At 37.6% G+C, this 15275-nt stretch overlaps 1 protein-coding gene across 6 annotated transcripts in view; it reads right to left on the reverse strand.

The window, feature by feature from the left end:
* Nucleotides 1-182: 182 nt before the first annotated feature.
* The window catches only part of Osbpl6 (oxysterol binding protein like 6), a 185685-nt gene continuing 170592 nt past the window's right edge, over nt 183-15275 (reverse strand). For all 6 annotated transcript variants that reach the window (XM_048345177.1, XM_048345175.1, XM_048345179.1 and 3 more), the window contains 10 exons: nt 13057-13144; nt 12331-12584; nt 11637-11774; nt 11298-11361; nt 9479-9557; nt 7570-7714; nt 6102-6246; nt 4335-4461; nt 2312-2434; nt 183-1259 (listed from right to left, as the gene is read on the reverse strand). In XM_048345177.1, coding sequence (XP_048201134.1) covers nt 1151-1259; nt 2312-2434; nt 4335-4461; nt 6102-6246; nt 7570-7714; nt 9479-9557; nt 11298-11361; nt 11637-11774; nt 12331-12584; nt 13057-13144 — 1272 coding nt within the window. In that variant the 3' untranslated portion in view covers nt 183-1150. The remainder of the gene's footprint in view (nt 1260-2311; nt 2435-4334; nt 4462-6101; nt 6247-7569; nt 7715-9478; nt 9558-11297; nt 11362-11636; nt 11775-12330; nt 12585-13056; nt 13145-15275) is intronic.

A 15275-nucleotide genomic window follows, 5' to 3' on the forward strand; every position in this document is an offset into this window, starting at 1 on the left:
ACTTGAAAAAAAATAAGAAATACAATTTTGCATAGGATTCACTTAACAAAGCAAATAAGCTACTAGCATCCTTGTTTCTGTTCTCAGTGGTATTTGAATAGTGTCACGGGTTAGAGATGTGCCTTACATTGTGCTTCACTCAAAAACAGTGGTTTTTATACACTACAAAGTCCACACAGACATTCCAGAGGCATTTTTGTTATTTCCTTCCAAAGGTTTAACACTGATGACAAATGTCCAAATCAAATACAGGTTTTACTAAATAATGGGGCACAATGAAGTTGGAGGGAAGAGGGATTGTTTATTATCTGACAGAAATTTAATGAGCATCTTGAACACAGAGATCTACTGAGCATATCTTTCCCTTCTTTTCCCTTTAGATCTACCACATTGTAATTGACTTAAAGTAAAGCACAGGTTATTCATTTATTCAATCCAATTAGGGTAAGTGAATCACTGTTGTTATCAAGGTAGTGAATCATGCCATGATTCAAAAAATCTGTCCTTCACATAAACCTATGAGATCACATTTAAAAAATGATTTATTGTACATCTTTGCATTTCTTAAGGCATGAAAAATGGCATACAGATGGAACTGGTGCTGGGAAGGATGAAGTCTGTTTCGACGAGGCCAGTGTGAGCACATCACATCCAAAACACACTTGACATCTGAGCCACCCTACTGCAGTGGCCCAAGAGCTCCTATGGTAAGGGGATGGTGCTTCCAAACAACAGACCAAACATGTGGCTTATACGTTGTTTTTAACACTCTTCATCATCTTTAAGCACCAATTGCAGTTCATTTTTCTTTACAGCTTCAGGATTTGGATTTTTATCTTCTGTTCCTTTTATTCTGCTTTCTGAGGAGGGTGTGGAATATGTGTGTATATATATGCATATATATATATAAATATAATGATTTTTTTTTTACTTTTTTAAGGAATATGGTTGCAGCAAAACAGAAAGGATCCAAAAGTGGTTAGGGGCTTGGTCTAATGCACTTTTGAAAATCCATTATAAAGATGAATAGAAAAGCAAATGGTAGGTTTTCAGTCGACCCAGAAACCACGCGTAGCTATACAAAACATAATTGTGCATAGTTATTTATTCATTCAAAGTGTGATATGTTCGCTAGCTTTATGTCTCCAGTTTACCAAAGAACAGGGCTGTCTACTTTGCTAAACCCGGGGTCCTTTCGAAGCTCCCAGTAGGTGTCGTTAGAAACCCAGGCTTCTCTTTGATTTGCATCAATAACTTTTCTGTGAAAATATAAAACTCAGCATTAACTACAAATCACATCAAGATCACCTGATAATTGGATCCTTATTCATATAAAAACAGTTGGTTCATGTCCTCTCTACCAATAATGGATAATTTCCATATTTTTGACCAGAAATGAACTGATTTTTATTGTTACAGGTTTGAAATGGAAGCAGGTAGAAGAAAGACGGAGGACAGAAGCAAATTACCCCTAGGAAGAGATAGAAAGCCAAGGACCACAGACATAGCATATGCAAATACTATAACCAAGTGCTCCTAGGCTCAAGAATAGTTTTTCCTTTCCTTTCAGGGGAGAGCATGCAGCATTACTTGTTCTTCACTTCTGTGAGGAGCAGGTATACAGGGGTCCTGTTTAGACACCAGAAGGGAAAGGCTGCATTTCTACCCTGTGGCAGTTTTGGAATGGCAACTCTAGAGGATGTGAGCCTACTCAGAGTTAGTTTGTTTTGTCTAGGCTCTTGCATTGACGACAGATGGATCTAGAAACTACAGATTCATCTGTGTGATATACAAAGAATCCTGCAAATACTCCTGTAGTAACCACCCATGGATATACCACAGAGGGCCCAAAGATGTAAGCTCTGTGTGATGAAAACAAAACAATATCCTAATGAACTCAGAGCACCCAGGTTCTGGGTGAGGAGCAGGTGGACAAAACTTTTTTGGGGGTGAGACCCTCACTCTCTTCAATCGTCAACAGAAAGAAAAGATCTATAGAGAAGAATTTCTTTCTGTAGTTGTTAACTTTCCCAAGTGTAAAATCTGATTTAATACCTTCAATGCCCAAACTAAAGTTACCAAAATTGGAATTACATTTACCAGAGTTCCTGGACACTCACTTTATTTTCATCTCCAGTTTCTCATGGCTTGGGACAACCATGTAAAAGCATGTACTTGTTATAGGAATGAACCTTGGCGGTCACAGAATAGCAACTCTGAAGGATCTGGTGCTACCTGGAGTTTGTTTGTTTATTCCAGGCTCTAGAATGGTCAACAGATAGGTCTAGAAACTACAGAAACTATTACTTACTTAAAAAATTTTGGTATATGTTCAAGGTTGTTCTCTTCCATGTATCGTCTTCGAGATCTCTGGAGTTCCTCTACTCTTAGTTTCTCTGCTGCTGCAGCTTCTAAATTTCCTTCTTCCAAAAATCTGATCAGAAAGCAGTTGATATTTCAAATGTTATCCTCCCTTTAGAAAAGTGAGTCTCATTGGCATAAGATTACACTCTGATTTTTCTGAGTGAACAGGGAACTGCAACAATGAACAGTCAACAGGGGACATTAACAGTGAACGGTGGCGTTGTGGGACTGCCCATCACCTCCTCAGTCTTCCTCTCAATTACTAGGCTCTCTATGCACATAGAATGAATTATTGCACTTCAGAATTTAATGATAGGGGGCTGGGAATGTGGCTTAGTGGTAGAGTGCTTGCCTAGCAGGCTTGAAGCCCTGGGTTCAATTCCTCAGCACCACATAAATAAATAAAACCAGAAGTGATACTATTGCTCAAGTTGTAGAGTGTTAACCTTGAGTAAAAAGAAGCCAGGGACAGTGCTCAGGACCTGAGTTCAAGCCTGAGGACTGGCAAAAAAAAAAAAAGATTTTAATGATAGAAAGGAGAGGTGATGGATTTGGCCTTGGCTGTCTAGGATTCTACAATCTGAAAATTTTCAGGACCAGGGCAGAGTACAGAGTGAGATCAGCATGAAGTCATAGTTACACTTATTTTCCCATGATACCAAAAGGCACTTGCTAAAGGCTTGGATGGAGGATGGTAACTGGCTATTCTCCATCTATTTTGAGAACAGATTGAGAGGCAAGGGAGCTTTCCTGTTTTGTTGGAGAGAGTAAGAGTGATGAAAAAAGAAAGTAACAGTTGGGGAAATTTACAAAAATCCATGCAATAAAAAATAAAAAGGACAAAAATTCAGATAAGGAATATTGGAACAGAACTGTGAAGGAAACAAATAAGCAAACAAACCAGACCCAAAGCCAATTTACAAATGTTTACATCCCAAAATGAGACTGAAGATCAAGATAAATTTGAATGTCAAAGAGACCACATGTTCTGGGTGGTGGGAAGTAAAGTAGAATAAGCATTCAGTAGTAAGAAATACTGAAAGATATATTGGACAGTAGAATATTAATACCAAGAACATTTTAGCAGAAGACACAAATACTTGAAAAACAGAAAAGTAATCATGGATGGAATTTGGATGGCACATAGAATTTTTGAAAAAAACAGAATGAATTTTGAAAGGCAAATAGTTCATAAACATATAAGTAAATATGTTGGGCTGTACACAAGTATGTAAAATGTATTAACTGAAATACAGTATATTCAAGGGAGAATTCAAATAGTATAATTCCTTAGAAAGACAAAGTCAAAGTTTAACAAAATAAACACCACGAAGTGGGTACTTTAATGAGCAGAGTGGGTTCAAAGGGAGATGGGTAGATGAAGAGAAGTGGGAGAGATTGCACTCAAGATTTGAATGAGTGGGGCTGGGAATGTGGCTTAGTGGTAGAGTGCTTGCCGAGCATGCATGAAGCCCTGGGTTCGATTCCTCAGCACCACATAAACAGAAAAATCCGGAAGTGGTGCTGTGACTCAAGTGGTAGAGTGCCAGCCTTGAGCAAAAGAGGAAGCTAGGGACAGTGCTCAGGCCCGAGTTCAAGCCCCAGGACTGGCCAAAAATAAAACAAACAATGAGTATTCTACAAAATTAAGAAAAGTGAGGGAAGGGTTTAACTGGGAGGCATGAGTGAGAAAGTTGAAAGGGGTGACATTGATCAAGACATACTATATTCATAAACTGCTTTGTTAAATGGCAACTCCTTTGTACAACTAAAGATAATTTACGAGGCAAGCACTCTTGCCACTAGGCCATATTCCCAGCCCTTTAAAGATAATTTAAAAAAGAAAACTCCAGTAGTAATGAGTGAATAACAGAAGGAATGGTTAAGTGAATAAGCACATGATGGTGGTGAAGTCTCAATGACCTCTCACACCATCTAAGGTGCACGTGAATTACTGCTGCTGTCCTTACCTTTGATCTGGCCTGAACCGGGCATCTGTCGGTGGAAGGAGATCTTTTAGTACAGGATCTAACTCATTCAGCTCAATGGCAAACCTTGTGAAACCATAGTAGAGCTCATAGTTGGTTGGCATGGAACCTGAAGTGAGGCCAATGAATGACTGTGAGAAGTGAAACATACAGAAAAGGAAGAAGCCAACTTTTCCTGATGCTTAATTAGTAGTGCCCATGCTCATACCAAAATGTGTTGTTATGAGCACTAGATTGTTCAAGTAATATATTCTCAAGTAAATTAAATTGCTTATGTTTTGCTAGTGAGGAAGTTTATGTTGATGAACAGAACTAATAAATTCATGTACTTAATTAAATATAGTTTTTAAAATAAAACATTATATTAAAGTAACGGTCCTCATTAGTTAAACTCCACAATTTCCCTTCACATAATCATTGTGGAACCAAATGGCAGGGTGATTAACTATGAACATTAAAATTTCACCAGAAACACTTGTTACTTTACTCCCTTTAAGAAAAGAAACAGATGTAGGTTTGAATTAATATTTACTGGTCCTTTATCTTTTCATTTTTGCTTCTGAAATGGGGAGGAGTCTCTGATGCCCAGGTTGTTTTCAAAGTTTCGGACTGTAGCAATCCTCCCACTTCAACCTCCGAATTGCTAAAACTATAGGCTTATGTTAGCATAGCTCGCAGTGAAATCACACACACGATGTCCAGGCCTCGCATGTAGTAAGTAGACACAAGCTCTACTTACTGATTTATATCCCCAGTGCTCACTGGTACTTCTTACGGAACTCAAAAGCAAGATCTCTGTATGCTTTGCTTATTGATGCATTCCAGACTCCTACAACAAGCCTGACATATAGTCAGCTCTCAGTAGTTACTCATGAATGAATTGTGGCTAGTTCTCCACTATCAGGAAATACAATACTCATCAGTGTCTCTTAGGAAACTAGTAAGAAATTTTAAAGTTAGAAATGAACTGACAAATTCCAATGAAAATAAATGTCATATGGAGACTTGTTCCACATTTACTTGATAATCATGCTAACACATTATCAAGACTCTGCTGTCTTTTATTAAATGTCAACATATTGCAGTTTTTTTTGATGCTCAAGTGAAAAGATCACTGACTATGGTGAGCTTCTGAATCTGTAGATTGTAGATATTTACAAGCTTTCCTTTCCTTTGTTTTATTAGAATTGAAAATAAATAACATGAGCAAGAATTTACATTTACATATGTCAATTATTTAAATTTAATAAAATGCCTAGTTTTGGAAATGTCTGCATTACATTTACAATGACTACATGTCTGAGTGTGTGTGTGTGTGTGTGTGTATGTGTGTGTGTGTGTGTGTGTGTGGTGTGCACTAGTACTGGGGCTTGTTCAGGGCCTGGACATTGTCCTTAGCATTTTTGTTCAAGGTTGGCACTATACCACTTAGGCCACACTTGCAATTCTGGCTAGTAAATTGGAGGTAAGAGTCTTGTGTACATCCCTGTTTAGAACCTCAATCCTCAGATCTCAGCCTTGAAGTAGTTAGAATTATAGGCCTGGGACACTGAAGCCTGGCTACATGTCAGATTTTAATAAATCATGTCAGAGATTTGGCTTCCATTTCTAAATCACATACTAAATACTGGCTTGTATAACTGTAACTGCCTTAAGCATCCACATTTTAGATCTTCCTGATACAGGAAACATAAGGCAAATTGCATTGACTCAGGCCCTAGGGCAAGACCCTGAAGAAGCAGGTCTCACCTGGTCTCCAGATGCACTTAGCAGAGGGGGCCACGCCACAGTAGAGCCCTTCGTGCCACTTCCCAAACAGCCGGTGTACCACCTTCCCTTCCTGATCCATCACAACCCCCTGGACTTCATTCACATTGGAATTCCAATAATTCACCTAGAAAAGCCAAACCCAATCCCTTTAATAACATCAACCTCAATGCTTCTTACATGGAATGCTTTTGTTACCTGAAGTCCCTCAAGTCATGTCCAGATATCTGTCTCAAAATCTCTTACCTATATGCAAAGGTTGGCTTTCTAAGTGCAAGTTAGATTAGTTAAAAATATATTTTGAAACAGGATCTTAGTATGTGGCCCTGGTTGGTTTACTTGTGATGCTCTCATAAGTTCAGTCTACTCAGTCTTCTGAGTGCTGCTATTAGAGTAACAGCATGGTCACAGAACATAGAGAAAGCAAAGGTTTCTATTTTAAGAGCCTAATATTAATGTATCGATTATTATTTTAATTAGATCTTTTTGTCCTGAATTCTCCCTCTGCTCATGAATTTTAATGAACTTCAACTGACCACGCTATAGAAATACTTGGCGAATTCTATAACACACTTAAACATGGAGGTGATGTTATGTGTTCTAATTCAGATGAGAGTGGCTGAGGGAAAAATCACCATTGTATATAAGCATTTCTATTTTATTGATTGGTTGATCAATTTATTTATTTTTTGATTGATCAATTTATATACATTTTTTTGTGCTGGTCTTGGTGCTTGAACTCAGGGCCTGGGCACTGTCCTTGAGGTTTTTGCTCAAGGTTAGCACTGTACCACTTGAGCCACAGCTCCACTTCCAGCTTTTTTCTTTTTTTTACAATTAATTGGAGAAAAAAAGTCTTACAGACTTTCCTACCTGGGCTGCCTTTGAACCACAATTCTCAGATCTCATCCCCCTGAGTAGTGATGATTACAGGCATGAGCCACTGGCACCCAACTCTATAGGCATTACCATCCAAACATATTTTCTGTCAAAAGTAATGCTTTTTGCTGAACTTTTCTGTCCTACCATAGTGGTAGGTTGGGTAAGCTTATACTGATTAGTTATAGTCATCATCCTTATGCCTTATTCAAGTATTTGGGAAGTGACAACTGTGTTATCTCCCTAAAATAATCTTCTGGATAATAATCTCCCTAAAATATAATCACTTAAATGTTATAATCAATTCATAAGCTATAGACTTGATACAGATGAGATGAGTTATCTCGAATTTTATTCAATGAACTACTTACTGACTTGCTACTTAAAAAGAAGATTCTTGAAGAAGAAATTCATTGTTTTTCCTGCTGTCAGATAGCTTTGTTTTTTATTTCCACGACTTCTTATCTTAAATATCCTTAGGACCCAGGACGACACAGGACAGACTCATTTGATAGGCAATGCTTTATTTTTCCGCCACATTTTACCTTCTCTATTCCATGATACTATTTACCTTGACAAATGTAAGTTTGCAAATGCAAACACTGCTTTTGGTATTTCTAATGGTTATTTCTCCATAATGTTCTATCCATCTTCTCCCACTGAGGATGTTGTGTATGCATGTGGTGACTTTATTCCATACATAGTAATCTCCGTACCTAGTGAAGAATATAACACTGATTAAAAGCAATAAAGGTCACAAATCTACTAATACATTGTTTCTACTGATGAAAATAATCATTGGGAAAGTTTCCTTTTCCCTCATTTTTCTGTTCATTTCTTGACAATTTCTATGTGGCCATAACTATGTATGACATGATTCATTTACTTAAGGGACACTGAAGTGTTCTCTATATGCCTAAAGCTAGAAAGTAGAACAGGGTCTATTTCCTCTTCCTTTAAGGCTATGAGTACAGAAAGATGGATACACAAACAACTATTCAAATATGATGAGAGCTCTAACAGACAAATGAACAAAGCATCATAGGAACATAAAAGGGAGATTCCTTAGGCCTCAGCTCTGTCTGGAATGTTGACTGATTGTCATGGTAGGTGGCTTCAATCTTATGTTTGGAGGTGGTGGGGAGGGCATGTGGAAGACACAGGGGCCAGAAAAGCATACATTGCTGGGGGCCTGTGAGTAGTATGCTCTGGGAGACAGGGATGGAAAGGAGATGACTCAGAGCAGAAAAGCTTTCAGTGTCCTACAAAAAGTCTACTTTTACCAGAAGACAATAGGTCATTGGGTGAGTATTCAGGGGAGATAGAGGCTTTATAGATTATTTATTTAAGCCATGTATTTAGAGAACAGTTTCCTACTCCATATATGAATAATTCTTCAGGAAAATGACTGACAAGCTTAACTAAGATGACATAATTATAACACAATGTCTGGAGAATAAAGGAACAAAATGATATAACTTCAAATCATATAGATTTGCACTATATATATATTCAAATAAAATATTACTTCAGAAGAATGTAGGTACTATTCAACAGCTGAACAAAAATTGAACAACAAAAATTCAAGTCCTTGGTCTCAGTAAGAATATCTATTAATTTAAAAAGATTTATAAATAATATCCTCCAGAACACTACCATAAAGAAATACATCATCCATCATTGAAAAAATAACTTAAAATGTAAAACAGACCCTGGACTTAAGTTAAATTTAAAAGTGTGGGTAAGGGGCTGGGGATATGGCCTAGTGGCAAGAGTGCTTGCCTTGTATACATGAGGCCCTGGGTTCAATTCCCTAGCACTACATATACAGAAAACGGCTAGAAGCAGCCCTGTGGCTCAAGTGGCAGAGTGCTAGCCGTGAGCAAAAAGAAGCCAGGGACAGTGCTCAGGCCCTGAGTCCAAGCCCCAGGACTGCCCCCCCCCCCAAAAAAAAAGTGTGGGTAAAAGAAACGGGTAAAGGAGAACCTTTTTAGGGATGGAGTGGGGTTGATCATGGGGCTTGAACTCACAATCCTGGTGCATTCCCTGAGCTTTTTTGCTTAAGGCCAGTGCTCTACCACTTTGAGGCACAGCACTACTTCTGGTTTTCTGGTGGTAACTTGGAGGTAAGAGTCTCGTGGACTTTCCTGCCCACGCTGGTTTTGAACTGCAATGGTCAGATCTCAGCTTCTTAAGTAGGATTACAGGTGTGAGCAACCAGTACCAGGCAGACTAAAATACAGACTAGCATGATAACTGGTACATGGTAGACATCTGAGTTTGAATGATGAATGAAGGATATGAAGACATAAATGGAAGCTTTAGCACTATGTTCTCATTTAGTTTTATGTGGTCTATGTGCAAAACTTTGGTGAAGGTAATATCTTGAAAAATGGACCCTTAGTTTCTTCTAGTCAAAAATACTCATTTCTTATTTAGAAAGCCATCAAGAGGCCCAAAGGGAGAGGAGTGCTACCTACTTTGGAAGCATGACATTCAGTGTTCCTACAGGCAGAATTTCCATTGACTTTCCCCAGAACTTGTTTTTCCATCTGATATCTAAATGATATAGGCAGAGAACAAAAATATAATCACATCTAATCATTTGTTTGTAAAAACTAACTTTTGTGTGCTATTTTACAAAAAGATTTTTTTACAAAAAAACTTCCATAATTAAAATTTGTTTTACACTGTGGATTTAACATGATAACCCAAAGATCCAACATCTGTATTTAGAGATTTCATTTCTTTACTGTTTTCTCAAGGCCCAAGTGATGTGATCAGAAAGAAAATTTACTGTCTGTGTCTCCATAATCATTCTCCATATCTGTTTTCCATATCTGTGTGCATTTGTGCATATGCACAAACATAGATTCTACAATGTTTAATGTTTAGAGAGTAATAAATGCTATGTTCTACCTAAATGGTAAAAATAGCCAACATATATAAAGCCTGAGATATATATAGTTGCAATATGGCAAGACCATTGATTTATGTACAGATTCACCCCCTGCACAGAATAATTATATGACTTGAAAAAACAGTAAAGAAATTAAATCTCTAAGTACAGATGTGGAAGATTTATGAGATAGTGGGATAACTTCCATGAGCACTTTACCACACTGGTTGTTAAGATACAGCCTGAGGCCCAACACTTTGTCTCACATAATGGCTTACTGCATTACTCAGATTTACTGGCACATTTATTAACAACCACCTTGTCTCATTTTGGTGACCTAGGGAGCTTAGTGCCATCTCCACAAGATTTCTGACTCTTGGTTATGACCAATACTGATTTATTGTTCTATTTTACAATAACAGATAGTTGAGATGCTTTATCATTTTGTGCATTTTTCAGGCTAAGGAAATGCTTATGAGAAGAGTTATGCTGTGAGCAATAAAATCGAGCCTTCCAAATGTAGAGGAAGTACTTCACGGTCAAGTTTACATACACACTCTTTTCTTTCTAGTCATTTCAAATTTTATTTTAGGCAAGAATGTAACATTCTCACAGGACAATGGAATTAGTAAACAGACTTCAATCCAAACCCTAGAACCCCAGTGAATTAAGTGTACAAATCCTCCAATCTTCCTTTGGTATCCATGGCAATAGTTCCATTATCTCCACCGACAGCAACATGTGTATGTAAAGAAGGTCCTTTATATAATATGTGAAACATTCGCATATAATTTACATACACTCTTCTGTAAACTCAAAGTCATCTCTAGATTGCTTATATACTTAATATGCTTCCAATGCTATGTAATAGTTGCTACACTATATTGCTTTGATAATAAAAAAAAAGCTGAGAAAAAAAGCTTGCATGTTCAGTACAGATAAAACTGTTTTCCCAAATACCTTCCATCTGAAGTTGGTTGAGTCTGCAGATGTGGAGCTCATGGATATGTGGACTGTGTGTCTAAACATACTGTGCACACAGAGCTTTCCTTCAGGAAGAAAATCTTTTTGCATATCTCAAGAAGCAAGAAGGTTGAGTTATCATCTCTACATTACAGATGCAAACAAGTCACAGTAAGAGAAGGTAATGGCTCCAAGCTGGCCATCAGTACTGCACTCCGCTGAGGCTTTGCTTCCTAGATAAATGATCTCATCCTTAACACAACATGGTTTTACATTAAACCAGGACATTTAATTTCCAAAATTAAGCTCTCCAGGAATTACCCACATTCTTTGAGTTTCAAAGTCAGAAATCTAAGCTGAGTAAATGTATTATCAGAAGCTAGAAATTTTTCTACAGGTATAAATAATTGACTTGAAATAATTATTGAAATACAGACCTTGCCAAAACACAAAATTCTTTGATTCACAGTGACAGGCAGAAATGGGTGGATGATGGCTAACCTGGTAGATAAAAACAAAAGACAAAGAAAGCAGTGTTAAAACTTTTACAAATAATAATTTTTAAAAAGTTTGAAATGGTTGTCTCTAGTGTGCCTATGAATTAACACTGGTCTCAAAGTGTATAAGTAAATCTTTACTTTTAAGACTTAATGCTTAAACCCAGGGATTTCTTTTAACTGGTGTCATAACTCATCCAAAAATATAGTTGTCAAAAGTCTGTTTCATCACCAAACCACCCTTGAAGACCATTTTACCTACATGGAAACGTCACTTACTTGTTCTGAGAAAAATCGGAATCCTTTGTCTTCTCTAATGCATTCATAAGTCTCTCCAAGGACTGGGTTGAATGGCTTACTTCCTGCTCTGAAATAGGTGGAGCAATATCCTGAAACTGCAAATGCAGCAACAAGAACCTGTTAAAATATTCAAAAGAGGGACACAATATAGAGGAGTCTACTGCCAGTTGGATCTGTTTGTCTTTCTTCCTCTACATCTATCATTAGTAGCAGAGGTCAAAGGTAATGAAAGCGAGAATACAGGTTATGTCACATGTATGATCTTAGCACTGTGTGCAGGACGGTGTGGCTGTTGGTGCCTGTCCAAGAGCAAAGCAAGTTCTTCACAGCCATGTGGTGTAAAGGGTAAAGTACCCACAGCAAGTTCCTTTCTGAACAGATGGACTCTGCTGGCATTTAGGAAAGCTGATAAAGCAAGGCTCAACACACTTTCAGGCACCAAGAAATGTGATACCTTTGCATCTTAACTTTACAAAGTACACTTTGGGCTACTAAAAAGTCACAAGCTATGGATATTCTAGTAAGGGTATCTGGCCCTATTTGATTATGAAAAAAGACCATTTTTCTCTTTTATCGATGCAGTAAGAATGTCATACAAAACATAAAAGGTGTCATCATAATGGCTTGTAGCTTAGGCCTGGTCCCTGCAGGGCATTGCCCTGTTCTTTATTACCATGCGCTCGTATGGATCATCTGTCTCTGATGCCTTGTCCAGGAGCTCACTGTACTCGATCTCCTCACAGAGATGCTGCAGGGTGTTGAGTGGTTCATTGAGTTCCACAGGCATGGAGACTTTTGACAGGTCTTTGCCGATGTTGTTCCTCAAGATATTCCACAAGTTAATGTTACTGGTATCAGGGCATGGGGCAGGCAGGCAGGTGCGACGGCCATTCCGGAAGGCGCCTCCTGTAAGCTCCCCATTCAGAACTGGGAATGGGAGAATCATAGTGAAAGATACTTGGCTTTCTGATTTTATAAAACCAGAGAGGACAATAACTCAAATAAATCTGATTCTAATACATTTCTTCTTATTACACTGTCTCAAGAACAAAGTTATTTCTGTATGAGATTGCCAATAAATTCATAAAGCATTATAGTTTTTTTAAAATAAAAAGTTGAATATTCTCAAACATTAAGACAAGTCAAATAGAAAAATAAATGTGCATAACAATGATTCAAATTCTGACTATGAGCGAAAGGTAATTATTTTTGTTTGTTTAACCACATACCTAGTGGATCTCACAACTACCTCAACAGACTATGCGATATAGAACTTTTAGGTCAATCAGGTGAAAAAAGAACCATTAAAGGTGATAAAGTGGATAACTGTTTATTAATTCACCAGTGTTGTAATTCAACATGTAGTTAAGAATAAACAAGAAGCCCAAATGAAGCATACTTTGCCGAGAGATGTTGTCCGCAACACTAGTATTGTCTTCAGATATGTTATCACTCACATCACTGATGTAAGACTCATCATCTGATGCCTAAGGAAGGGAAGAACACAGAAGGAATCAGAATTCTTATGATTCTTTTCTTAAAGCTCAACTCATTAAAGGATTAACAACAACAACAACAACAAACCCAAAAACTAACCATGCACCAGCAGCTTACACCTATAACCATAGCTATTCAGGAGCCTGAGATCTTAGAATCCCAGTTTGGAGCCAGTCCAGGCAGAAAAATACACAAGATTCTTATATCAGTTTTTTGTTTTTGTTTTTTGAATGCCAACAACAAGTGAAAAAGTCATGCAAGAATGAGAAGCCCTGAATTAAAGCTCCAAGACTAATCAACAAAAACAAACAAAATACTGCTGAAATGCAAAACAGATGCAAGAATGGAAAACATATCGGGCTTATGTGCAAGGAATATTTCAGTCGTCTATGAACTGGGTCACTAGATATTAGAAAGGAGCCTGGTTTTTAGCACCTTCATGTAGTTATGGTGGAAGACTAGGGAATGGCAGTACACAGCTAGCGATATTTTAGGACAATACAGCAAGAATGTACAAAAAGAAATCACCATGACTCTACCTAGACTTAGGAGAGGCTGCCCAGAGGAAATAAAACACAAACTCTGTTAGAAAATAAAAATAAGTTATTCGGTCTTTATAATGGGGAGAAACACAGGAAGAAGAGAGCATGTGCAAAAGCAAGAGTTATAAGAGACACACCTACTCTAAGAATGACAGGAAGTTGATAGTGGCAAGAAAGAGGGTAGGGAGTAAAAAAAAAAGAAAGGAAATGAGTGATAGGCTTTTCCTGACAAGGTAAGAGGTTTAAGAGGTTTACATATAATCCCACAGGTTATCAAAAATCAACATAAAGAGTCAGGTTTAGTTTTTAGGAAGATTCTTTGAAAGCTTTACTTAGGTTGGGTGGATGACAGGATACACACAGATCCAGGTAAAATAAATACAGCCTAGAATCAGATAGCTTCTGTGGGGACAGATAAGAAGAGAGCAAGAATGAAGCTACTCTCTATATATCTGAAGGGATATAAGTCTGTTTTCTTCTAATAGTAGGTCTATTCACAAAAGACAATATATGGGGCCCATTCATGGATAGTGATAGGTGAATTTGCTTAAAGTACATCCATTACATGCACATACAGAAATAGCACAACAAAATCCCTATATATGATTAATATAAGCTAATAAAGACAGAATTAGGGCATTCTCATCATGAGGAAAACATGGATTAGTTCCATCCTAAAACAAAATGAAAATTAACATTAAAGTAAAATTAAGGAAATATGTATCTACTATGAACAGATAAGAGAGTTAGGGTCTCCATTTATAACTAGGCCATCTTGAACTACTATCTTTCTGTTCAAAGGGATGACAGGAACAAACCACTGGGCTTATTCATTAAGAAGTCTTGTGAGGGGCTGGGGATATGGCCTAGTGGCAAGAGCGCTTGCCTTGTATACATGAGGCCCTGGGTTCGATTCCCCAGCACCACATATACAGAAAAAGGCCAGAAGTGGCGCTGTGGCTCAAGTGGCAGAGTGCTAGCCTTGAGCAAAAGGAAGCCAGGGACAGTGCTCAGGCCCTGAGTCCAAGGCCCAGGACTGGCCAAAAAAAAAAAAAAGAAGTCTTGTGAACTTTAATGCCTGAGCTGGCCTCAAACCATTGATGCCTGATCTCTGCCTCTCAAGTAGCTAGAATTACAGGCTTGAGTCACCAAACACAGCTACATCATCTTTTGTAAACTATCTAATATGCATAAAATATCTCTGTAACATTTGAATTTCATCTTTCGTGAATTTATTTTCTAATCTTTCACACATTTTTTTCTGCCATCATACATACTGCATAATTTTTCTTGCTTGCAATTTATTTTTAACTTTGATTGTGCCAAAGACTTTTATCCTTAAAAGTTTTAAATCTGTGTGTAACGAAAACAATTAGTCTGTATTTTGAAGGTTTCTGGGTTTATTGCTAATGTTTTAAAATCAGGGTTGAAAAGAACTCATACAATGAAAGGGAAGCTCCAGTGAAATAAATGCATGCATGGATGATTAATGGGCCTTTTGCTTCTGCACACAGAGGAAATCTACAAAGAGAAAAATAAGAGTAATTTTCTTTTTTTGATTCATAGCTCCATTGTACTT

Source organism: Perognathus longimembris, chromosome 4 (genome assembly GCF_023159225.1).
Source record: "Perognathus longimembris pacificus isolate PPM17 chromosome 4, ASM2315922v1, whole genome shotgun sequence".
In the NCBI taxonomy this organism is placed as follows: Eukaryota; Metazoa; Chordata; class Mammalia; order Rodentia; family Heteromyidae; genus Perognathus; species Perognathus longimembris.